This window comes from Macrotis lagotis, chromosome 5, assembly GCF_037893015.1.
Source record: "Macrotis lagotis isolate mMagLag1 chromosome 5, bilby.v1.9.chrom.fasta, whole genome shotgun sequence".
In the NCBI taxonomy this organism is placed as follows: Eukaryota; Metazoa; Chordata; class Mammalia; order Peramelemorphia; family Peramelidae; genus Macrotis; species Macrotis lagotis.
Window position 1 is genome coordinate 263,669,357 of NC_133662.1, and position 26,622 is coordinate 263,695,978.

A 26,622-nucleotide genomic window follows, 5' to 3' on the forward strand; every position below is an offset into this window, starting at 1 on the left:
TCTTGCTGACTTCTGTCCCCCTGGGGCCACTTTCATCTCAGTTCCTCATTTTGAAGACCGCAGCAAACGTCTAAAGCTAAAATTACCAGGCCTTCCCCTCCCCTCCCCATGGAGTCTGTATTCAAGTCAGAGCCCTTTGCACAGAGGGATGGGGGCTAGCGAAGACTGAGTCAAGGACAGTGCAGCCAGGACCAGGCTTTTTGAGGGATGGGGTATCTTTCTTTCCCTATTTCGGATCAGGCTGGGGCCAACCTGTTGGACATCTGTCCAGGGCTTGGCAAGGGGCAGGTTCCCTCCCACCACCCACAGGTCCCAGCAGCATCTTTGAGGAGAAAACTTCAGGGTCATGGACCTTTTTTTGTCTTTGTTGCAGCAGAGCCCAGCACATGTTGTTTTTCAGTCATGTCCTCCTCTTCATGACCCTGTTAAGAGTTTTGGCAAAGATACTGGCAGAGGTGCGGCTAGGTGGTGTAGTGGACAGAGCACTGGCCCTGGAGTCAGGAGTACCTGGGTTCAAATCTGGTCTCAGATACTTAATAATTACCTGTGTGGCCTTGGGCAAGCCACTTAACCTTGTTTGGCTTGCAAAAACCTTAAAAAAATGACCATAATAGGACAGCTAGGTGTAATGGATAGAGCACTGGTCCTGGACTGGGGGGACCTGAGTTCCAATTTGATTTCAGATACTTAATAATTACTTAGCTGTGTGGCCTTGGGCAAGCCACTTAAACCAATTTGCCTTGCAAAAACCTAAAAAAGCAAAACAAAACACAGATACTGGCAAAGTGGGTCATTTCCTTCTCCAATTCATTTGACAGATGAGGAAACTGAGGCAAACAGGGTGCCCAGAGGTACACCACTAGTAAGTATCTGAGGCTAGATTTGAACTCAGATCTTCCTGATGCCAGATCCAGAGCCAAACCATTTGGCTAGGTTTAATATATGTTTTAACTTTCAAATAATTACCTATTCATACACCCAAAGGGCAACAAAAATGTGCATCCCCTTTGATCCAGCAATAGCACTACTGAGGCTATACCCTGAAGAGATCATGAAAAAGGGTAAAAAACATCACTTGTACAAAAATATTCATAGCAGCCTTGTTTGTGGTGGCAAAGAATTGGAAATCAAATAAATGTCCTTCAGTTGGGGAATGGCTTAGCAAACTGTGGTCTATGTATGTCATGGAACACTATTGTCCAATTAGAAACCAAGAGGGATTTCAGGGAAACCTGGAGGGATTTGTATGAACTGATGCTGAGTGAGATGAGCAGAACCAAAAGAACATTGTACAGCCTAACAGCAACATGGAGGCGATGATCAACCCTGATGGATTTGCTCATTCCATCAGTGCAACAATCAGGGACATTTTGGGGGTATCTGCAATGGAGAATCCCATCTGTATCCAGAGAAAGAATTGTGGAGTTAGAACAAAGACCAAGGACTATTACCTTTAATTTAGAAAAAAAAAACATATCTTATTGTCTGATCCTGCTATCTCTTATACTTTATGTTTCTTCCTTAAGGATATGATTTCTCTCTCATCACATTCCATTTGGATCGATGTATATTGCCTTCTGTGGGGGTGGGGGGAGGGAAGTAAGATTAGGGGGAAAATTGTAAAACTCAAAATAAATAAAATCTTTAAAAGGAAAACATTTTTTTAAAAAAATTACCTTTTCATTCATTATTCCATTTATTTAGTTAATTGTATTTTGAGTTCCAGAGTCTCTCTTCCTCCTTCCCAACTCTGCACTTAAGAAGACCAATATTTGAGCCAGATATGTGTGTGTGTTTGTATGTGTGTGTATGAAATCACACAGTAATACTTCCATATATCTGGGGCAGTTCATACTTCCTTCATAGGTCCTTTGTCATTGATCTGAATATTCATATTGCTTAGAATAGCTTAGAGTCACTCACAGTTACTCTTCAAACAATGTGGCTCTTACTGTATACAGTGCTCTCTTGGTTCTGCCGGGTTCCCTCTTCATTAGTCCCTGCAAGTCTTTGGTTTCCCACAGCACGCTCACAGCCCAACACAACCGTACACCTCACCTTGCTCAGCCAGGGCCCACTTGCTGGACACCTCAGTTTCCAGTTCTTTACCAGCCCAAAGAGAACAACTAGAAACATTTTCGAGTTATCGATTCATTTCCTTTTTCCCAGAGCACTTTGGCAAACAGACCTCTCAGTATTATCACCACATATTTCTCTGAGGATAACACATGTGCGCGTGCACACACACACACACACACACACACAGACATACACAGATACCTGTGCCCTTGATCCCACATCCTCCTGCCTCACCAAGACCTTGCTGTGGCTGACTTTGTCCTTCTCTCGTGTGGCTTCTGTCTCTTTCCCTCCTTCCCATTTGCCCACACTTGTCTCCCCAGTCCTAAAAAGAAAACTTTCCTTAGACCAAACTCCTGTCTCATTCCTCTCTTTTCCTTCACTGCTAAATCTAATTTAAAAATAAATTTGGTTGCTATCTTTTGTTTTTAAATCACCTACATATGCCAATATGTCCATCTCCCCTCCTCCCCCCGAAAAGCTAAATCTTCTATCAGGAAAAGAAGGGGGAAATCATTAGCAAAACTAGACAACATACCTAAAGAATCTGACATCCTCCCTTCTGCATCTTGGTCAGACGTGGTCATTATAATTTTCCACACTTTTTTGAAAGGTTGTCTCCGCTCCCCAGCTCTGCTTTCTCGCTGCCCACTTTCTCTTCAGCCCATGGCTCCTTGGCTGCCATCCCGAGTGAGATCATGTGTATAAAGTGCATTACAAACTTCTGTCAGTTATTATCCCAACACCCTAAGAAAAGTGCCCTCGAAGAGGTCAGTGATGATTAGCACTTGCTAAGAGTAAATGCCTTTCTTTCCATCCTCATTGCCTCTTTGCCATTCATGACCCTGTGGGACCACTCAGTAGGAATAGCTAGCTGCTCTCTCTCTCTCTCTCTCTCTCTCTGGTCGGAGTTGGAGACTGTACTCTCCTTGTCTTCCTGCCTTTCTGCTTACTCTGCACTGGCTCCTTTGTAAGTACCTCTGACCCCAAAGGTTTCCCAAGGGTCTCTCCCTTAACCCTCTTCCCCCTTCACACTCTCTCCCTTGGTGATCTCATTCATTTCCCAAGATTCAAATCCTATCTTTGGCCAGATGACTGCCCATTTAATTTCATCAGCAAGCATTTATTTTTTTATTATATCTTTCCAATTAATAAGTATGTTTTCCCCACCCACCCACCCTTCCCCCCAAAAGAAAACCTAAACTTGTGTGGCAAAGAAACATGGTGAAGCCATGTCCCAAACTCTCCATCTCACTCTGCATCTGGAGGCAGTAGGAAGCAGTTCTCACCATGAGCCCTTGGTAATCCTAGTGGATCTTGGCATCATCCAGGGTTCTTTGCTTTTTCAAAGTTGTTTGTCTTTACAACATCAATACTACCATAACAATGATTCTTCTCATTTTACTCATATTAGTCTGCATGAGTTCACACAACTTTTTCCAAGCTTCTCTGAAACCATCATTTTCACCATTTCTTATGGGACAGTGATAATCCATCACCTTTATATTCCACACATTGTCTTGCTGCTCCCCAACTGATGGGCATTTCCAGTTCTTTACTATAAGAAAAGATGCTTTATTTGTATATAAAAGGGTCATTTTTTTATTAAAGATTTTATTTGAGTTTTACAATTTTCCCCCAATCTCGCTTCCCTCTGCCCACTCCCCCACAGAAAGCTATTTGTCAGTCTTTACATGGTTTCCATGTTGTACATTGATCCAAATTGAGCGTGATGAGAGAGAAATCACATCCTTAAGGAAGAGACAAGAAGTCTAAGAGGTAACAAGATCAGACAATAAGATATCTGTTTTTATTCTAAGTTAAAGGGAATAGTCCTTGAACTTTGTTCAGAATCCACAATTCTTTCTCTGGACACAGATGGTATTCTCCATCTCAGACAGCCCCAAATTGTCCCTGATTGTTGCCCTGATGGAATGAGCAAGTCCATCAAGGTTGATCATCACCCCCATGTTGCTGTTAGGGTGCACAGTGTTCTTCTGGTTCTGCCCATCTCACTCAGCATCAGTTCATGCAAATCCCTCCAGGCTTCCCTGAATTCCCATCCCTCCTGGTTTCTAATAGAACAATAGTGTTCCATGACATACATAGACCACAGTTTGTTAAGCCATTCCCCAATTGAAGGACATTTACTGGATTTCCAATTCTTTACCACCACAAACAGGGCTGCTATGAATATTTTTTGTACAAGTGATGTTTTTACCCTTTTTCATCATCTCTTCAGGGTATAGACCCAGTAGTGGTATTGCTGGGTCAAAGGGTATGCTCATTTTTGTTGCCCTTTGGGCGTAATTCCAAATTGCTCTCCAGAAAGGCTGGATGAGTTACAGCTCCACCAACAGTGTAATAGTGTCAAAGGGGTCATTTTCCACTGGGTCAAAGGTTACACATAGTTTCTTAACCTTTGGGGTTTTTAAATTGCTCTCCAGACAGAATTACCAATTCACAGTTCTGCCAGCTGAGCACTAAGTCCTGCCAACATTTATCATTTTCCCTTTCCTGTCAGCTTTGCCAATCTGATATTAGGACATCAGGTGGAACCTCAGAGATGCTTTGTTTTTTTCAAATTATTAGTGATTTGGAATATTTTTTTTCATATTCCTATAGATAGCTTCAATGAGTATTTAAGTGCCTCTTGCATATCAGGATGTGGACACCCAAATAGAAAATTAAAACAATCCCTTGCTTCAACCCACATCACCATCCCCGGCCTCTTTTCTGAGCTCCAGACCCACATCTCCATCTGTCTGCAGGATACCTCCCCTTCACAATAGCAACTCAAAAATCTCCTGTCCAAAACCACATATATCCATCACATACACACACACACACACACACACACACACACACACACACACACACAACTATTTTTATCTGGGTGCTTCCACATTTGTGATATTGGGATTATTTATTTTAGTCAATTTTCAAGTCTTATCAATTCTACCCCAGTTTTAGAAATGAAACAAACAACAGAAGTTCAACCCCCTCGTTTTCCATATGTGGAAACTGAGGCCCACAGAAGTTTCAGGTTGCCATGGGTCTCAGTGACAGGAATTCTAACATTTATAAAATTTGGTTTAGGAATGTATTTATGTATTTTCTAACCCAAAGATGGTCCACTGTAGAAGGTTGCTCCACTAGAACACAATTGCCTTGCAAGCAGGAACTGTCTTTTGGTTTCTATTTATGTTCTTAGGACTTAGCAGAGGTCATTAATAAATGTTTCTTGACTTAACATGATTCTTGACATAATGATGAATGAATATCAGGCAACTGGATTACTTATTTAGAGCTCCTAGAAGGGATTTCAGAAGCCACAGATGTAGGTCAAAAGATCTGGGTTCAAATCCTGCTTCTGACACTTGTTACGCATGTGACTTTGGGCACAGAACCTCACAGATAAAGGAGACTGAGTCTCAGAGTGGAAGAATAACTCAACTCGAACAGCATTGAAATCATGACCTAGTCCCAGACTAGGTTTCCAGTCTCATCACACATTCCTCCCCTTCTGACCAGTAAAATCAAATTTCTTGCTGTCCTTCTCATGTGACGCTGCATTTCCCATCTCTGTATATTTGCGGAAGAGCATTTCCTCCTCTCTTTGGTCATTAGAATCCCTACCTCCCTTCCAGACTCAGCTCAGACCCCTCCCAGCCCCTGCGGCAGGGAGACATGCTCACTTGGAGACCAGAGGCCCCGGTGCAGTGCATGGAGGTGGGGGGGAGGGTAAGGCTTGGGCTCTCTTCTGGATGTAGCTAGCTCCTAAAGGTTATTGGGAACCATCCCCTCCCAGCATCCTCAGAAGGAGGTCTAACAGACCAGTTCCCAGCCACACTTTGCCAGGCAGCATTTTCTTACAGGAATTTTCCAAGTCTGCTCTTACTCACCCCATTTCCTTCCCTCTTGTGCCTCTGCCCCTGTGGCTTTCCTGCTCTGACTCCCTTCTTCCCTTTCATCTCAGAATCGGAGAACCACAAGCTATGAGAGCTGGAAGGGGATTTGAGGTCATTGACTCTACTCCCTCATTTTTACAGATAAGGAAACTGAGGCGGAGGATGGGGGATGGAGAGACCTGCTCAAAGTCACCCAGGGCTAATGCCATTTTAAACATTTGAACACTTTAAAGTGGGCAAAGCAATTTATCATTTATTATCTCATTTGTTGTTCATTCAACCTGAGAGGTCTTTGCTAGAATTAGAACCATGTTACATGGCAATAAATTGAGTCTCTGAGAGGTGCTCTTGCTATCGTCCTCCAAAAGAAAAATAGTACAAGCCCCCTTATTCTTGACATAATGATGAATAAATATCAGGCAACCGGATTATTTATTTAGAACTCCTGGAAGGGATTTCAGAAGCTGCAGATATAGGTCAAAAGATCTGGGTTCCAATCTGGCTTCTGACACTTGCTACCCATGTGATTTTGGGCACAGAACCTCGCAGATAAGGAGACTGAGTCTCAGAGAAGAGTGGCTCAGCTTCAGCAGGATTCAAATGCAGGTTTTCTGACTCCCCCAGGCAGCCCCGTTTCCCCTAGGTTCCACTCCCACCCCACCTCCCACCCCCACAGCAAGACCTGCCCCAGCCATTGAGCTAGAAGTGAAACCAGCCCTTTGGACAAATCTGTCCGGGGCCTTTCAAAGGGAACCACAGCTTTTGTCTGACTTTGCAGGTTGGAGGGGGCGGGAGGGAAATCCCCCCACCCCCCGCATTGCAAAATGGCTGTGAATGGGTGGGTGGGGCGGGAAGGGTGGGCCCAGTGGCCACCGATGCCCCTGCAAGCCCAGCCTCAGTGTCTTCTGGCCACAACGGTGGGGGAGGCCGTTCTGTTCCCAGGGTGCTCAGGTTGGAGCATCTCTCAAAGTGACTCTCTTGGTGGGGGGGTCTATCCTCAGGCCTCTGAAGGAGTCCCTGTCAGGTTCTTCACCAGCCTGGACCAGCTCATAGAGTTCTACAGGAAGGAGAACATGGGCCTGGTGACCCATCTGCAGTACCCTGTCCCCTTAGAAGAGGAAGAGGCCGGCGATGAGCTGGAGGAGGAAACAGGTAAAACGCTCTCTGGGCCTCCAGGGTCCTACCCGTAAACCCCCAGAAGGGACCGCAGAGGCCGGCCTCTTTGTTTTACAGCTGAGGAAACTGAGGCACAGATTCACTAAATGACTGAAAATCAGAGATCCTGAAATGACCTCGATAGCTGTCTGGTCCACTTCCTTCATTTTATAGAAAAGGAAACTGAAGCCCAGAGAAGGTAAATGGTTGGTCACAGAGATACCAAGTGACCAGGTTGGATTTGAATCCAGGTCCTCTGACTCTGGAGATGTCCACCTCTCAGTGCTGTTCAAGGTCCTATTTGCCTCTTAATTTCTTAGACCTGGAGCTCCTGGACCTGAGGGCTCTGGGGTCAGGCAGGGCACGTCTAGAAACCCATCATCATTGTCACTTCTTCTCCAGACTGAACCTCCCCACTTCCCCAAACAACCCATGGGGGAGGGGGGAAAGAGGGGAGGCCCCCTGATGTTGCAGAGGTCAGAGAGAGAGCTGGCCTAGGAGCCTCAGCAGCAGGTTGCTTCACTTTCTAGGACTCAGTTTCCTTAGCTGTAAAATGAGAGTTTGGACTCAGTGATCTCCAATGTCCCTTCAGCTCTGAATCTAGGCCGTTGGGACACTCCAACCATCCTGATTGTTTCTCCCGGAACATTCTTCCCCTATCAATATTGTATTATCTAGAACTGAAAAAATGTCTCCCCAAAGCAGAGTGCAATAAGGCTATATCATCTTACTCTCTGAACCTCTCTGCCAGGCCTGGAGTCAGAAAGACTTGAGTTCCAATCCAGCCTCAGACACTTATTAGATGTGTGACTTTGGACAAGTCACTTGCCTTAGTTTCCTTAAGTGTAACATTGAAATAACAGCACCTCCCCCACCCCAAGCATGTTGTAAAGATCAAACGAAATAATGTTTTGGAAACTGTTTTGCCAACTCCATAGTGCTATGGCAAAGCTAGCTGCTGGTGTGATCTTAAGCCTATGATAATAACTTTCCTGGCTGTCATCTCCCCCTGTTGATTCAAACTGGTCTGGAAGTCCACTAAGACTCCCAGATCCTTTGCAGACAAGTTGCTGTCTAGCCCAGCCTCCTCCATCTCACATTTGTGAAGATGATTTTTTGAACCCAGTTGTAAGGGTCATATTTACTCCTTTTAAAAGCTATTTTGTTAGACTGAGCCTGTTAGGGAATGTTTGCATCCAGCTATCCTCCGGTTTGGTGACTCTTCCTCTCAGCCTGATGCCCTGTGCCCTGATGAGCATGCCATCCATGCCTTTATCCAAATCATTGATAATCAAGTCAGTCAACATAGGGCATGCTACTGGAGGCCCCTTTCCAATAATTATTCTTTGAGTGCAGCCATTTGCCCAGTTCTTGTTCCATACACATATATCTTGAACTATGGTGTGATGGATAGAGCAGCAACCCTGGAAACAGGAAGACCTGAGTTCAAATCCAGCCTCAGACACTTGACATTAACTAGCTGTGTGACCTTGGGCAAGTCACTTAATCCCATTGCCCCACATCCAGGGCCATCTCCAATCATCCTCATCCATATCTGGCCACTGGACCCAGATGACTCCACAGGAGTCAAATCCACCTCACTTGCTTGTCGTGGCATCACCTCCCTAACGTCAGGGTCTTCTTCGAGAAGGAAGGACAAACACCACTTGTGCAATCAAATAGTTCACATCTCCCCCTGTCTTCCATAGGAGACTTTCTCAAATGCTCTGTCAAATTTAGGTAACTTGCCTCCACACCATATTCCATTTACCTTCTGGTCTCTTTTCTCTTTTTAACATTGTAATATTTCCCCAACCTGGATGCTCTATGATAGTTCAGAACTCTCTGGCTGTGGTCCACAAGTCACTTCAGCCTTTTCTTTCCTTAGTTGAGGATGTAGATCCTCTGGGTTCTGCTGTCTCTTGATAACAGTATTAGGACAAAAAGCCCAGTCCCTGCCCCTTTACCTCCCTTTCCTCTTCCAGGTTTTCTCTAGGAATGAGAACATCTGATCCTGGATCCCATTATTTCTGATCTGGGCTTTTCTCTGACTTTGGAGGTACATGGGTAGTTCTCAAAAAGACTCTAGAAATCATTTAGTTCAACCCTCATTTTACAGGTGAAGCAACTGAAGTATAGAGAGAGATGGCATGACTGACCTGAGATGGCCCAGCCAGGACTCAAAGCAGGTCTCCTGGCTCCTGGGCAGCCTTCCTTCACCACCATCAGGTCCTCTTTGGAGGATTCTGAGAGTATGACAGTCTCACCTCCCAGTGACCTTGGTTAGGCTGCCCCCAGGAGGGCAGTGAGTCCTTCCAAACTGTTGACCGTTGTCCCCTTCAGCCACAGCCTCCAATTCTGGTCCCACCTAGTGCATCTGCTGATGGTGGCCTGGCTAGATACAGACATCTCTTCCCCCATGATGCTTCCCACAAGGCCAGAAATGTCCCCTCATCAGTCCATCTGTTGATGGTGGCCTGCCTAGATACAAACCCCATGATGCTTTCCAATAAGGCCAAAAAAGTAACCTCATCATGTGGCCAGTATCTCCACTGAGAAAAAGAAGTGCACCCAAATTACCTGAAGGAGCTGCTGCTAAGAGCTGAATATCTATGGTTTCTGCCTCCACAGGTAGACTATGTGTCTATTGGGAGCCTCTCCAGGGAGGCCCTGCCCAGCATTCTGTCCCTTAGGCTCAGTGAGTCATGCTGCTCCTTGGAACCTTGGGCCAGGAGAGACAAACTCACCCCCTCCTTTAGAGAACAACCAAGCCAAAGACCCACCTTGAGAGGTGTGGCTCAGTCCAATGGCATAGGTGACTGGCTTTCCTACAGAACCACTTTATCACGTGGAAATTACACTGGGAAAGCTCTGTGGGGCCTCTCTTGGGGCATAAGAATGTGGGTGTCTGGGATCTGGTCAGGGAAGGGAAGTCCTGTTTTCTTGAGCTGGTGAGTGGTGGTGATTTCCACACATTCATGCTTTGGGTAGGATGGAAACTGTCCAGAAAGATTGGAGTTAATTCCCCTTTTTCAGTTTGAGTCATGGGTTTCCTCTCAGTGTGGGGAGAGCACCCCATTCTGATTTCCAAGTTTAGGGTGGTCCTTTCTTCCCTGAAGGCCACGAACAAGACCCATGATACCATTGCAGGCAAAGGGGGGAGAGAAGAGCTAAAGAATGGGAAATGAGAAAGAGGGGAGGACCGACCCTATCAGCATTTATCAAGGGCCTAGTCGATGTCAGACTGAGGAAGACAAAAAAAAGGGCCTGTGGTCTAGTAGTTTCTAGTCTAAAGTGGGGGATGCTTCAGGGTGAGAGACAGCTGCCACGGCAGGCAGATTTTCTAAAGGCTGTGTAGACTGTGGGGAGTCTCAGCCAAAACAACCTTTCTCCTTCCATGCAACAGAATTCTTCATCTCACCTCCTGAGCTGCCTCCCAGGAACCTTCCCCTAACATCGGGATCAAGCGAGACCAAGGAAGTTACTGTCACACTGGATAATTCCCGAGTCATGGAACACAATCCATTGTCGCTGTCTGAGACACTGCTTCAGCGTCTACAGGGCCTGGACACCAGTGGGTAAGTTCTTATCCCTGGGGAGGAGGTGGGGGGGGAGTGAGGTTCAGTGGTCGTTCTCAGAAAACCTGCCTCAGCAAGCCTAAAGAAAGCAGGTAATGGGGGTACAATACATCATTGCTACCTCAGAGGCCATTGAGTCTGAACCCTTCATTTTACAAATGAGGAAACTGAGGCAGGGAGATAAGTGACTTGTGCCAGGTCATACAGCTATTAATTGTCTTCCTGACTCCAAATCTAGTGCCCATCTCCTATATCCTACTGCAGCTCGATGAAACCAGAAACATCCTGGTCTTGTGGTGCATAGCTATGAATCTTAGCTTCTGAATTAATGCCAAGGCGGTGATAAACTTCTCAGAATATTTTTACTTCTTGGATTCAAAATGCCTATTTTAGCGAAATGAGAGTTTATATCAGGAATCATTCCATCAATTCTATGTCCTTCCCCAGCCTTGGGTACTTGGTGAAAATCTGGTTGCTGAGGCCCAGGGAGAGATTGGCAATTAATTGGTAGGAGCCCTTCTGGTCCAAGAAGCAGGCGAAGGCATGGGTTGGGGACCTTGTATAGGATCCCATTCATTGTTATGAAGGCTGGAGGTAGGGGGAAGGACTCATCATGCCATAGGTGAAGTCTTTCTTCTCACAAAGAAGCTACTGGGGCCCATGGCCTTCTGTTGTCTCAGTGGCCCTATGGGGAGGAGCTGTCCACCGCAAGATGCATCTATCAATTGGTTCACAACAAAGTTTTCAGGAACCATTTTGAAGTCACTGGTGGAATGCCCCTAAGGCTTCTGCACTGACCACTCCCATAGCCCCTTTCCTGTTGTCAGAGGTCTCTAGATCATGAGTCAGAGATCTTTGGACCCTGATCCTCACTCTTCTATGTCTCTTAGATTTCCTTTTCCTATTGGATTGACATGGGATCATTTTCAGAATCACCAGCTTCTGGTCTCCTTTCTACTGCTACCATCACATGCTACCCTCCTATATTGTGTGATTTGCTGCTCTCTATCCATCCAAGCAGCTAAATGTCAAAGTCTTGGAGCCAGGAAAAGCCAACTTCATAATCCTCATATACCCTCGAGATGTGTGACTCTGGGAGCAGTCACTCAACCTCCCTCAGCCTCAGTTTCCTCTTCTGAAAAATGGAGGCAATAGTATCTACTTCCCAGACCATAGGTAAAGGACTTGGCAAATTTTAAAGTGCTTCAGGAATGCTAGCTCTTGTTATTAAAAAGTATCCATCCACATAACTATTAAACTGTCCATTTATCCAACCAGTCATTCATCCACCCATCCATGCTGTCAGCCTGTGTTTGCAGATTACCCACTGCGCTTAAAGCATTCTGCGGAGGGCCCAAAAGGGAAAAGAGGCCCTTCTTTTGCTCTAAATGATCTGTAGACCGATAATGGGCACAGCATGAACACATGGAATAAGCCATCATAAAATGACAGCCATAAGTTCAAAACAATGCAATTTAACATTCTCTAAAATTGGCTGAGGAAAAAGGTGACCACTTAAGTGAGGTTCACAAAGAAAACTTAATGATTCAATGATCACCTCTATGAATAAATTTTTCCTCTCTACAAAGACATAAAATTGTTTCTCCCACTATTTCACGATAACAAAGTAAATGGGGGCAGCTAGGTGGCATAGTGGATAGAGCACTGGCCCTGGAGTCAGGAGTACCTGGGTTCAAATCAGGTCTCAGACACTTAATAATTACCTAGCTGTGTGGCCTTGGGCAGGTCACTTAACCCCATTTGCCTTGCAAAAATCTAAAAATAAATAAACAAACAAATAAATAAATGATAACCAAACTCAGCGTCAGATCATCGAGCTAATGTCCCATTTAAGTCAATCAACAAGTATATATTAAGGTCCCTACTATGTGTCAGATACTGGGGATACAAAGAAAGGTGTGGTATTATGGATCCAAGAGACAGAGCTGAACATCTTGTGACTGCAGGCTTGATCAGGACTGGTATTCTGTATGAGGGCTTTTTTGAAGCCCAAACTCATCAAAGAAGACTCAACCAGGGAGAAACAGGGGTTGTGTGTAGGGTTTGTCCAACAAGAATAATCAAGAAGACAATTCCAGAAACCTGGAGCCACAGGGTCAGATATGGAGTGATCAGGAATGCTACCAAAATCAATAACTTAAGTTTGTTAGATCAGGGTTCTATGGTCTTTAGGGAATGTTCAGATACAGGTAGCATCCCCTTTCCAATACCCTCTCCCCCAACCTGTGCTTCTGCTGTCCATCTAGGCTAGTGATGCAGTTCAGACAAGCAAAAATGCCGCTGTCCTGTTCTTGTGCAGTGGCCACACCTGTTCCTTTCCCACCCCTATAGTTCAGTTGAATTGTCTTCCCCACTGTTGGGATAATTTAGTCAAGACAAGAATACTTATTAAGTGCTTACTGTTTGCATGTAAGTTCTGGGGTGACAGAGAAAGTCAGAAAACATCATTTCATCTCCAGACCAGTACAAAAGAAACCATTCCAAGGGCTAAAGGCAAAGAGGGCATTTATGTGTCAGGGAACCAGTCTTTCTTCCATATCTATTCATACACTAACCAACTGGTCGTGTTTTTCATGCCTGGGGATGCAAACTAATGACTATTCATTGTTGGTATTAAAGGCTGGGAGCAGTGGTGGACCTATGAGTTAATCCATGCTTTTATTATCTCCCAGGCTTCCTGAAGAGCACCTGAAAGCCATTCAAGAGTACCTGAGCACTCAAGTTGCCATGGATGCTGAATTTTTGAAGCCAGGCTCCAATAATCTTCCCCATCTCAAGAAGCTAGTCATGGTCCTCTGCAAAGAGCTCCACAGGTAGGCTCAGAAAGGGGGTAATTAAGATGGTGTTGATCCTTCCATCAGTGAGGGATAATGTCTTGTAATCTAATCTCATACTGCTATTACCATGCTGCCAGGACTAGCATCACTGCCGCTGTGGTTATTGTGACCAGTATTACCGTTATTGTGGCTACCATTATCATTATCATTACTAACAAGAACTATTAGGCCTATTGTCCCTACTGCAACTGTTGGGATCAAAGACACAGAGCTGAAAGGAAGCTCAGGGTTCATGACTACCATCAATTTTCCTATCACCACCACCTCTATTGCTGTAGCAACCATTGCTACTACCGTCATTAAACCTGCTGCTATCATTACAATGATCAAGGAATGTTCTGGATAGCTTCTTGAAGAAGCTACCAGGAGGTGCATTGCCATGTTTATCATCCCTGGTACAGTCATTCCTACTTTTGTCACTACCACTGTTAGTACTACTATCACTGCTGCAACTTTACACCATGACTATTATTAATACTATTACTCCTCTTATTATCATCACCCTCCCATTCCCACCATAACTATTTCTCTGGATACTACCATCAATACTGTTATCAATGCCATTGCTATTGTCCAACCCATCATTATCCAGGCAAGACTACCACACTTCAACTACTACTACTATAACTACCACTTTTATTTCTAATAATAGTATCTATTCCTACTGTTATATTAATATCAATAGATAACACTAGTAACTAGTGACAGAGACTTATGAGGAACAGTCCAGCATATCTACATTATTTTTGAAAGTATGTTTTATTGATACAGTCATTTGAGGGATAAGAAGGGATCCTCCTCTACCCCAGAGTGAACTCTCTCTTATGATAGAGCCACAACTGAGCAAAAATATTTGATACTCTAATTACATCTAACAATAGATATAATGACATTTTGTCTGGTAATCTTCCCTCCCCTCCCCTATCTGTCATAAAAAGAGAATGTTTCTTTATGTTTTCTCTCGGATCCTTATTGGTTTTTTCAGTTGTCCCATGTTCAGTTCCTTTCATGATTCTTCATTTACATGGCAGTTGTAAAATGCAGTGTGTTTGAGTTCTGTTCATTTCATTTTCCAGTCATACAAAGCTGTTCCAAATCTCTCACATTTACCTTTTCTTTCTTTCCTTATTTTATTTTTGGTTTTTGCAAGGCAATGGTGTTAAGTGAGTTGCCCAGTGTCACACAGCTAAGTAAGTATTAAGTGTCTGAGGCTGGATTTGAACTCTGGTTCTTCTGGTTCCAGGACCGGTGCTCTATCCACTGTGCCACTTAACTGTCCTTCATTTGCCATTTCTTATTGTACTAAAATATTCCCTTTAATAGTGCCTGAAAGGTTTTTCAGCTATTTCCTATTTAATAGGCTTCCACTTAGTTTCCAGTCTTTGCTGCCACAAAGATGCTGCTATGAATATTTTAGTATAAACCAGACCTTCCTTTCTTTCTTTGACTTCTTTGGAATATGTGCCCCAGTGATGGGATCACTGGGTCAAAGGGTGTGGGTGGACTAGGCTCTTTTCATGGATAACCCAAACTCTCAATCCAGAACAGCTGGTCCAATTCACCTTTTCCCCCCAATGATGTAGCTGGCGGTTAAAGAGCTACCTCTTCCCCAAAACTCCAACATTGATGCTTCCCAAATTTTGTCTCTCTGCTGATTTACATGGTTTGTTAAATACATTATTCTGTATTTGAACCTCAGAATTGTTTTAATTTTGCATTTCCTCCATTGTTGGGGAGATGAAGCATGTTTTCATATGATCCTTTAGAGTTTTCAGTTCTTTGAAAAGCTCTTTTATATCAGTTGACCATTTCTGTTGGGGACACATGTGTGTGTGTGCACACTTACTCATTTGGAACAAGATCAGATCTGGAGTAAGAGGTCCTTGTTCAAGTCTCACTCTGCCACACACTATTTCTATGACCTTTGGCAAGTCACTTATTCCTGGGCCTCAGTTTCTTCAGTTGGAGAGTTGGACCCTTACAGTTTTAGATTCTTTTGAATCCCAGCTAAACCTAGAAGTATCAAAGAATTAGAAACAAACTAGTTGGGGATTAAGAAACTCAAGGGGTTAGTCTTGTCTCTGTCACATCTTATCTGGTGTTGCTGATTGAGTCACTCAGCCTCTCTGGATCTTAAAACCTGGCTCTAAAATGAGCGTCATCATATTTTCACTGCCAGGTTGCTGTGAGGGTCATAAGCATGTAATCAATGAGGTAAGAGACAGGAAAGGGTTTTCACACTTTCCATTAAGTTATCTTGTCTCTGCACTTACCGTTTGAACTCTTCAAAGTCTCTTCCCCTTTCTGGGCTCCTTTCTTACGTAAAAAATGAAGGGTTAGACTCAAGGTTGTCTAAGTTCCTGCCAGTTCTATGTCAGCTATGATAATACAGCTATGAATATGTGCTAGGCCTTCCTCTCTTCCCCTCCCCTCTCCCCTCTCTACTACTCTGCTTTCCTAGCCCCTGTTCCCTCATTTCTTTTCCTTTTCTCTTTTCTCTCCTCTCCCTTTCCCTCTTCCTCTCATCTCCTTTGGAGTATATGCCCAATGATGGGCTCATTGGATCAAAAGGCATGGATGGCTTAGAGAATGTTTATGGGTATTTCAAAGTGTAGAGCCAGTCTTTATGATTGGTATAATTCCTGCACCCACCCCGCCACTTAAAGTTCCCCCAGCTTTTGTCAGATTTCTCTTTTACCTAATTCCAGGTACAGGGAAGGCGGCCATTTAGAGTCATGGAAAGTTCAGGAAAGGATGATGTCATAGGAGTTCTTGTCATCTTCATTGGCAACTGGTGGTTGAACTGGAGCCTCTTGGGTTGATTTGACCTCTGTATCTTGTCCATTTCACCTCTGGAGCAACTCATGTAGATTTCACCTCTGGAATATCTCCTGTTGATTTCATCTCTATATATTGTTGATTTCACATCTATCTGTAGATTTCACCTCTGGAATATCTCCTGTTGATTTCATCTCTGTATATTGTTGATTTCACATCTATCTGTAGATTTCACCTCTGGAATATCTCCTGTTGATTTCATCTCTATATATTGTTGATTTCACATCTATCTGTAGATTTCACCTCTGGAATATCTCCTGTTGATTTCATCTCTATATATTGTTGATTCCACAGCTATCTGTAGATTTCACCTCTGGAATATCTCCTGTTGATTTCATCTCTATATATTGTTGATTTCACATCTATCTGTAGATTTCACCTCTGGAATATCTCCTGTTGATTTCATCTCTATATATTGTTGATTTCACATCTATCTGTAGATTTCACCTCTGGAATATCTCCTGTTGATTTCATCTCTATATATTGTTGATTTCACAACTATCTGTAGATTTCACCTCTGGAATATCTCCTGTTGATTTCATCTCTGTATATTGTTGATTTCACAGCTATCTGTAGATTTCACCTCTGGAATATCTCCTGTTGATTTCATCTCTGTATATTGTTGATTTCACAGCTATATGTAGATTTCACCTCTGGAATATTTCTTGTTGATTTCATCTCTATATATTGTTGATTCACACTGTAGATTTCACCTCTGGAATATCTCCTGTTGATTTCATCTCTGTATATTGTTGATTTCACAGCTATCTGTAGATTTCACCTCTGGAATATCTCCTGTTGATTTCATCTCTGTATATTGTTGATTTCACATCTATCTGTAGATTTCACCTCTGGAATATCTCCTGTTGATTTCATCTCTATATATTGTTGATTCCACAGCTATCTGTAGATTTCACCTCTGGAATATCTCCTGTTGATTTCATCTCTATATATTGTTGATTCCACAGCTATCTGTAGATTTCACCTCTGGAATATCTCCTGTTGATTTCATCTCTGTATATTGTTGATTTCACATCTATCTGTAGATTTCACCTCTGGAATATCTCCTGTTGATTTCATCTCTATATATTGTTGATTTCACATCTATCTGTAGATTTCACCTCTGGAATATCTCCTGTTGATTTCATCTCTATATATTGTTGATTTCACATCTATCTGTAGATTTCACCTCTGCAGCATCTCTTGTCCATTTCACCTCTGGACTATTTCCTGTTAATTTCATCTCCATATCTTGTAGATTTCACCTCTGTATATTGTTGATTTCCCCTCTATCTCTTGTCCATTTCACCTCTAGAACGTCTCTAATTTCAGCTCTGGAGCATCTCTGGAATCCAGCTCTTTCTCTCCTCCTCCGAAGATGCTGTCCCAATCCTGGGGAAGATTCTCATCCCCTCAAGCTTGCTCTCGTTCCCACTGGGGAGGGGACAGAAGTCTGCCTGCCTGGGGCCTCTTTTCTCCAATCCACCTTCATTCAGCCACTAAAGACATTTCCCTAAGCCTTGGGTCTGATTGTGCCACCTCCTCCACAAAGCCCATCTGATGATCCCAGGCATTTTCTGTGACTGTCTCCTGGGATGGAAACACCCTTTCTCTCTCTTTCTCTTTGCCAACTGTGTTACCTGGTTTCCTTTAAGTCTTCTTCTACAGGAGTCTTTCCCAACCCCTCTTAATTCTAGTGCCTTTTAAATTACTCCCTACTTATCCTATGCATATAGCTTGTACATGTTTGCTTGCTTGTTGTCTTTCCCCATTAGACTGGGATCCACCCGAAGACAGGGAATGTTTTGCCTCTTTTTGAGTCCTACTATTTATCACAGTGCCTGGCCTATAGTAGGTATTTAATAAGTGTTTGTTGACTCACTTTTGCAACTATGAATCACTCAACTTAGAGTGTCCCAAAAATCTTGGTGCAGTTTAACACCCTGCCTGGGTAAGCTATTCCTAGTCTCAGTTCTTTAGAAATAGCGATTTGCTGAACTCTCATATAATAAGGTCATGAATCTAGCACTGGAGTGGACTGAGACCATTTAAGCCAACCCCTTCCTTGTATAAATGGGGAAACTACTTGTCCAAAGTTATAGTCAGTGAGCGGGGCTCCATTCCCAGGTCCTCTGATTCCAAAAACACACTCTATACTCTCCCAAAATACCTTTAATTTGGATTGTTTTCTCAGTGATCAAGTCTTACCTTTCTCTAGACAGAGAGAACTGAAGTCTAATCTTCCTCAGATCAAGTTTGTAATTTGGAATATGAAAGAAAGTAATGCAAAAGATAATTGAGGCAAGTTCAACAGGATGGGGAAAAATAGTTTACCCCCAGATTAACTCTTTCCCCAAAAATGCTGCATTAAACTGAAATAGAAAATCTTCATGTTTGATCAACTATGTGGAGTGGGATTCCTCAAATGAAGGTTCTCTACAGGTTGTGTCCAGTGCTGCTTCCTACCTGTCCTTATGATCATAGAGCTGGAAGGGACTTTAAGAGGTCCAAATCCTTCATTTTAAAGATGAGGAAACTGAGACACAGTGAGGAGAAGTTGGGAGACAATGTTCACAAATAGCCTTTCTGATAAAGGACTCATATCTAAATGGATGGCCTCTATGTTCCGGCTCTCTGAGCCAGAGCTCTGTTTGCCTCACCTTAGTTATAGCTTTCTTTATTATTTTATTTTTCTCAGTAACACACTCCAGGCAAAGGATCTCCAAATTATGATAATTTAAGAATCAGCTGTAGAACAGAAAGATTTTCTGGTATAACAAAATTCAATCTTCACCCGTCCACAGGTTGGATCATGTCAGGGTGAAAGATGAACCATCTCCATCTATCCTCTTAAGATAGCAAGATGGAGGGGGTGGCTAGGTGGCATAGTGGATAAAGCACTGGCCTTGGAGTCAGGAGTACCTGGGTTCAAATCCGGTCTCAGACACTTAATAATTACCTAGCTGTGTGGCCTTGGGCAAGCCACTTAACCCCATTTGCCTTGCAAAAAAAAAACTAAAAAAAAGATAGCAAGATGGACATCTAGGAGCAGCAGTGGTATGGCTGGTCCATCTCAATCCAACAGACACATGGGAAGCATTTTTTTGTATTAGGCTTTATGCTAGATTTGGGGTTTAAAGGCCAAGCATTCCCTGCCCTCAAGGAGCTTTCAGAATAGTAGATGAGGTGAGACTAATGTCTAAGAGAGGGTTCTTTAACTTTAATGTGAACCCCTTTGATATCAATTTTATGAAGCCCACAGATCCCTTCTCAGAATAATGTTATTTAAAGAGGGAGGTAATTTGCACAGTGGACAAAGCCCTGGAGCTGGAGTTTGAAAGACTTGAGTTCCAATCCAGCCTCAGACACTTACTAAGGAGAAAGAGAAAAGGGGAAAGGGGAAAGAAAGGGAATGAGAATCATTATTTATATAGCACCTACTGTATGGATACTTTGCTAAGCACTTTACAAATATCTCATTTAAGACTCAAAACAACCCTACCCTTATTCACGGCTTAATATCTGGACAAGACATTTAAAGTCTGTCTTCCTCAGTACCCTCATCTATAAAATAAGAATAACAATAACGTCTATCTTTAAAGATTGGTATTAGATTAAATGAGACAATATTTATAGTGTTTTGCTATACAAATACATTATTATGTGGAAAATAAAGTACATAGAATAATAAAGGAAACCAATTATACTGAAATTCTGTTATTAATTTTTTTTTGTAAAAGTTCACAAACCCCAGTTTAGGAACCCCTGATCTAGAGGAATCAGAAAAGACTTCCTCTGTCTAGGAGTTGGTATCCAAGCTGAACCTTGAAGGAAGCTAGGAGAATCAGTAATCATTTATTAAAGGGCAGCTAGGTGGTGGATTGGATAAAGCCCAGGCCCTGGAGTCAGGAGGACCTAAGTTCAAATTTGGCCTCAGACACTTGAAATTACCTAGCTATGTGACCTTGGGCAAGTCACAACCCCAATGCCTTAAATAAATAAATTTTTTTTAAAAAATTAAAAAATCATTTATCAAACACCCATTAGGTACCAGACCCCGACTTAGCATTGGAGTCTCAAACAAAGGCAAAAGACAGCCCTGTCTTCAAGGAGCTCAAAATCTACTGGGGGAAGACAAAACACAAGAAACTGAAAAGTGGGGTGTGGAAGTGGTGAGGTAGGACCACAGGCATTAAGGCTAGCTCTGCCTCAGGCCCTTGGTGAGCATTTGGTTTTTTCTCCTCACATTTTCTTCCCTAGTTAAATATTTGCTTTCCTTTCCCAATCACCTGTGGGCTTGTAGGAAAATCAAATAGGGCAGGAAGTCTAAGGAAGATTGAGGGGACCAATGTGCATTAATCATGGTGAGGTTGGCCAGGTTGGTGAAGGGTTTTTGATGCCAAATGGAAGAGTTGTAATTTATCCGAGAGGCATTGGGGATCCACTGGAGGCTCTTGAGCAGAGGAGGGGAATTTATCATCCACCCTCTGCTCTGGGAAGGTTATAAGGGTCATAGGCAAAGGAAGGGAAGGGGAGGAGAATAAGCATTTGTGGAGGACCTTCCTTGTGCCAGACTGCACCAGAAGAGGCTTTATAATTGTCTCATTTGCTAGGCTTGACACTTTTCTATTTGGGGACTTGTTTTCCCTAAAAACAAGTCCGATGTCTTGAAGATATTCTTCCTTTATACTAGAAAGCATCTCATGCTGTTGGTTTCCTTTTAAGAAAACCCAGCCTGGGGTGACTGTGGCGCATTTTGCCAGATGAAAGCTTATATTGATGTGCTGAGTTGTGTGTCAGAGTGGATGAATTTTAATTCCTTCCATGTGCACGTCCCCAAATACTTGGCATAGTGGCAGCTTTGCCAAGTGTTTCCATTGTTTCTGGCCACATACTGGCAGATGGAGATCCTGGGATCAGATCACCTCATAAGCTCATTGATGAGAGAGTCTCTGATCTACTGACCAAATAGGTTTCTGGGTTTCTGGGCTACCCTCTCCCATTCTCCACTCGGTTTACCCACAAATCAGTCCTTTCCCCCAGAAATGCCACATCAAACTGAAAAAGAAAACCTGCATGTTTTACCAACTATGTGATCATTGAGCTGGAAGGGACCTTAAGAGGCCTTAGGTCCAACTCTTTCATTTTACAGATGAGGAAACTGAGACGCAGAGAGAACAGAGAGAAGTAGGGAAACAATTTTCACAGCCAGTGTCTCTGATAAAGGATTCATTTCTAAAATATAGAGAAAATGACTTGAATGTATAAGAATACAAGTCATTTCCCAATTAATAAATAGTCAAAGGATATGAATGGGCAGTTTGAAGAAGAAATTAAAGCTCCCTAGAGTCATAGAGAAAAGTGACTTGCCCAAGGTCATGCAGCTAAGTATATGTCTGAGTTGGGATTTGAATTCTGCAAGTTCAGTGCCCTAACTGCTCATGTATACATGATGTTCATCATATTGCTTATTGAGAAATGAATCACAGCCAGGTCTTCTCAGCCTTTTCTCTGTTTTGTGATCTACTTCACTGGTATGGAAGCTGTTATGGACCAATTAACCCTTTAAAAATTAGAATTCAGGTGCAGCTAGGTGATGCAGTGGATAGAGCAGCAGCCTTTGAAGTCAGAAGCTCATTTCGGATCTCAGTTCAAATCTCAGCTCAGACACATAATAATCACCTAGCTGTGTGACTTTGGGTGAGTCACTTAACCCCATTGTCTACAATTGTAAAAATTAGAATTCAAAAGAAAAATGGATCTTTTCCCTACAAGACCAAAACAGAAGTTTTCACTGACTTAACCATCCATTCAAGCGCTCAAATTATAAGCATTGCCTATAATAGGCCAGCATCAATAACAATAATAATGATAATGATAACAATGAATGCATTATTGTCTTGTGGCTCTGGGTAAGTTCTCCTTTCTAAAACTCAGTTTACTCATCTGTAAAATGATTGGGTCGGGCATTTGAGCCTAAATTCTAGTCCTTTGTTCTTACAGGCCAGTGTAGAGGAAAGAGATCTAAGCCTAGAGTCAGGAGACCTGGACCCAGAATCTCATCTACAACATTGTGTTACAAAGAAGTTGCTCATCTCTTGCTTCCTTGGGTTCCTCATTTGTAAAATGGGGATAATCGTTCTTGCACTCCCTATATTACAAGGTTGTGGTGAAGAAGGTTCTTATATAAGTATAAATTGTGTCTTCCTCTTCTTTCTTCTTCTTCTTCTTCTTCTTCTTCTTCTTTTTCTTCTTCTTCTTCTTCCTCTTCTTCTTCCTCCTCCTCCTCCCCTCTCGAGGGCAAAGACCACTTCATATTTATCTTGGCATTCTGGGGATCTAGCAGCACTGAGTAACTGTGGATTCTTACTAAGTGCTTTGGGGGCAGTTTGGGGCCACCATCCCTTACCTGAATATACTGCTTAATAATTTCCAAAGCGATTTCACAGCTCTCATAGATCCTTGCAATAAGGTCATCCAGCTGGTCAGGGTCGTAACTGGAATTCGAAGCCAGCACTCCTGCTCCCAAAGTCAGAACATTTAGAGTCAGTCAGCCTTTAGGGTCATCACAGGAAGGAGCATCTAGTCCAACACACTCATTCTACAGATGAGAAAACTGAGGCCCAGAGAGTACGTTGCCTGAATTCAAAAGTGACAGAGCAAGGAATCAAACTCTAGTCTTCTAACTAAAACTATCCTCTGATAGTTCACCACCTTGTCAAGTGTTGTTTTAATTAATACTCTTGTCTCCTTGTACCACTTTGACATCCTGATGAAGTCTACTGGTCTAGAAGCCCAGACCCCCAGGGTCTAGCCTCTGCCTCTGCCTCTGACAGGAGAGATGATCTCGACCTACTGCTCCCCAGGACTCAGTTTCTCTATCTGAACAGGGTCGCAATTGGACTAGGGTGAAGCAGGTGCTAGTTGTCTTTCAGCTCTACAAACCTGTGCCTCTTTGAGCTAGCCACAGACAATTCTTCTCATTTGCAGAGATCACTTCCCAGTCTGCTCCCATCCTCTCATTTTGCTAAGGGCCCTCCCCCCAGAGCCAGTAGTATTGACAGCTCTGATTGAATTCTGACAGTCATGGCTTCCAGTTATTTCCATAATAAATATTATTCTTAGGGAAAAAAAAGAGCTGATGTCTGGTGCTAGACACTGCTTCAGGGATACACATCACAGGGACCAGATTGGAGCTGGAAAGTTTTATTTGTATTCAGCCAGGTCTACAAAGGAGGGAGGCGTGAAGGAAGAAACCTTTATTAAACTTATGTTATGTGTCAGCCAATGCATATTATCTCATCTGATCCTCACAACAACCATGGGAGGTAGGTGCTATTGTGATCCCCATTTTACAGATGAGAAAATTGAGGCAGACGGGGGTTAAGTGACTTGCCCTGGGTCACACAACTTAGTAAGTGTCTGAGGCTGGACTTGAACTCAGCTCTTCTTGATTGCCCTCTATCCATTGTACCACTTAGCTACCACAAGGAGAGAGCGAGTGGATTTGGGAAGCACAATGATAACACGGAGTATCAGACCAACTCTACTGGGGTCAGCTGTGTGATCGTTTGAAAGTTATTCAGCCTCTCTGGCATCCCATTTCCATACACATAAACTGCTGCTGTCTTGTTTCCTCACCATATTGTGAAGATGAATGAGCCAGGAAATGCTTTAATATTCTATAAAAAGTGATGCTAAACTCCTTGAAAATATTATCCTGAATGGCAAGTACACATCTTGGAAATAGTTATTATTACTAATAATAATGACAGATGCACTTACTGGAAACTTCCGCTCATGTCTGTAACCAAATGAAAAAATCCACGATCAGGGGAAAGTAATAGTATAAATATTCCAGCTCCATTTGCAAATGGTTTTGGAAATAAGAATTGGAAGCTTTTCTTAACAAGCAGACCCAATTTTGGTGTCGATTCCTTAGAGGGAAGGTTGGCAAACATATAGAAAGGGAAGTAGTGATCACTAAAAGCAGCCATGGGATTGTCAACAGTGGGTTCTGAGAGCCCGACCTCATTTCCTTTTCTGACAGATTATGGCAAATAGACCTGTTGAATGCCCTCCCAGGAAAGGTAGCATACCTCCAGTTAGTAAGACACCTCACAACATCTCACATGCTCTCCTGATAAGGGCAAGATGTAAGCTGGACAAGCAAATTCAAAGAGACTTGAACCTGGTTAACACACTGGACCTAAAGAATATGGGAGCCAAAAGGGATCTGTACTGAATTGTCCTAGAGACAATCCCACTATAGTCTGAGAAAATATGTTTTTTTCGATGACTCAAATAACTACATAATGGGCTTAGAAAATTTGTGGGTCTGGGTCAGCTAGGTGACTCAGTGGATAGAGCACTGGCCCTGGAGTCAGAAGGACTTGAGTTCAAATCTGGCCTCAGACACTAAATAATTACCTACGTGTGTGACCTTGGGAAAGAAAATTTACGAGTCATATGAACTTAGAAAGAAGAGTTAACAAATGGATAACGAAATTAAGAGCCAACAAACTTTTGACAGATTAAGAAAATGAACCAGGTCTAATGCCATGGAACTTAATGAAGATAAATGTGAAGCAATGCAGGCTCAAAAAATCAATAACACACGTTATGGACTAGATAACAGTTCATGTGAAAAAGATGTAGAGATTTTAAAGGAAGGCAAATTCAATTGGAGTCAAATTGACACAGCAACCAAAGGGCATCATCATCATCATCAATCATCATCAGTAGCATTTCTGCAATGTTTTGGGGTTTGCTAAGTGCTTTGCTCAGGGTAGCATTATAACTCTGGGAAGATGCTGTTATTCTTATTACTCTTATCCTTATTTTACAGATGAGGAAACTAAGGCAGACAATAGAAGTGTCTTACCTAGGGTCATATAGTTAGTAAATGTCTGGATAGATTTGAATGCAGATCTTCCTGACTCTAAGTTCATTGTGCCACCTAACTAAATGAACAGAAAGATAATGTCCAGCTATCTTACATAGGATTCATATTTCTTATATTTATTTACTAATTTCTACCCCAGCCCCCTAGTTCAGGCCTTTCTCAATCTTACTAGGATTTTGCCAGTAGTCTCTTATTTGGGCTCCCTGCCTCAGGTCTCTCCTCTCTTTCCAGTCTGACTTCCTTCTAGCTGCCAAAGGCACAGATCTAACTGCTTCCTTCCCTTGCTTAATAAGTTCCAGTGGATCCCTATTGTCCCTCAAAAAAAGGATGTTATTGGCCTTGAAAGCTCTTCACAATCTGGTTCCAGTGTATCATTCTAGATATTTCTTATTCCCATGAATGCTACACTTTTAGACAAAATGTTCCCCATCTCTGATATTCTACCTTCTAAGTGACCTTGGGCAAGTTATCTCATCTCTGTCTCCCCCAGTTTCCTCAATTGTTAAATGGGGATAAGAATAGCATCTCCTCAGGCGAATTACCTAGCTGTGTGACCTTGGGCAAGTCACTTAAGCCCATTGCCTTGCAAAAACTAAAACTAAAACAAAACAAAAAAAGAATAGCATCTCCTCCCAGGGTGGTGGTGAGGATCAAATGATATATCATGAAGCACTTAGCTTGTGTCTGCCTGCCTTCTCTGTGCCTTTGCCCCAACTTCCATCATTTTAAGAATGTTCTGCCTCATGGAATTCCCTAGTGTCCTTCAAGGTTCAATTTGTGGGCCAGCTCCTATGTGGGGTCTTTCCTTATGCCCCTCATTCTCTGCCCCCTCCCTCAAAATTCCATTGAATCTATGTTGTTCTCATCCTTTGTTCTACAAGAAGCCCGATTACATCAAGAGGGTGATGTCTGGTCTTACCCATGAACTGGATTTAAGTGAGGCAGGCTGCATAGACTCATCAGCCTCACTCACTGTGTAGATGTTTTTTCCTAATAGAATGTTGTTGTTTGTTCTTGGTTCATGAAGAGCACCATTACAGCAGAGAGTCGGTGCTGTGACATGCAAGTGAATTGGATTGAAATGGGGGGGCAGCGCTGTGAAAAGTCCTCAGCCTCACTTTCTCCTCTGGAACCATGTGGGTCCAGTGGCCAGATATGGATCAGGAGGACTGAAGATGGCTCTGTATGTAGGGGAAGACCTTGGCCTTGTTAAGCCAAGGTCTTTAACAGGTCTTAGTTTGACTGAGGCCAACACCCCTGTAGAGATAAAGGCTTGATAAAGAAAGAAATGAGGCAAA

The 26,622-nt window shown here is 42.9% G+C and overlaps 1 protein-coding gene across 3 annotated transcripts in view; it reads left to right on the top strand.

The window, feature by feature from the left end:
- The window catches only part of INPP5D (inositol polyphosphate-5-phosphatase D), a 137,291-nt gene that overhangs the window by 40,944 nt on the left and 69,725 nt on the right, over nucleotides 1–26,622 (top strand). For 2 of the 3 annotated variants that reach the window (XM_074189703.1, XM_074189702.1), the window contains exons 3-5: nucleotides 6,992–7,142; nucleotides 10,552–10,723; nucleotides 13,417–13,557. In XM_074189703.1, the coding sequence (XP_074045804.1) occupies nucleotides 6,992–7,142; nucleotides 10,552–10,723; nucleotides 13,417–13,557 (464 nt within the window). The remainder of the gene's footprint in view (nucleotides 1–6,991; nucleotides 7,143–10,551; nucleotides 10,724–13,416; nucleotides 13,558–26,622) is intronic. The other variant, XM_074189704.1, reaches the window with a different exon arrangement.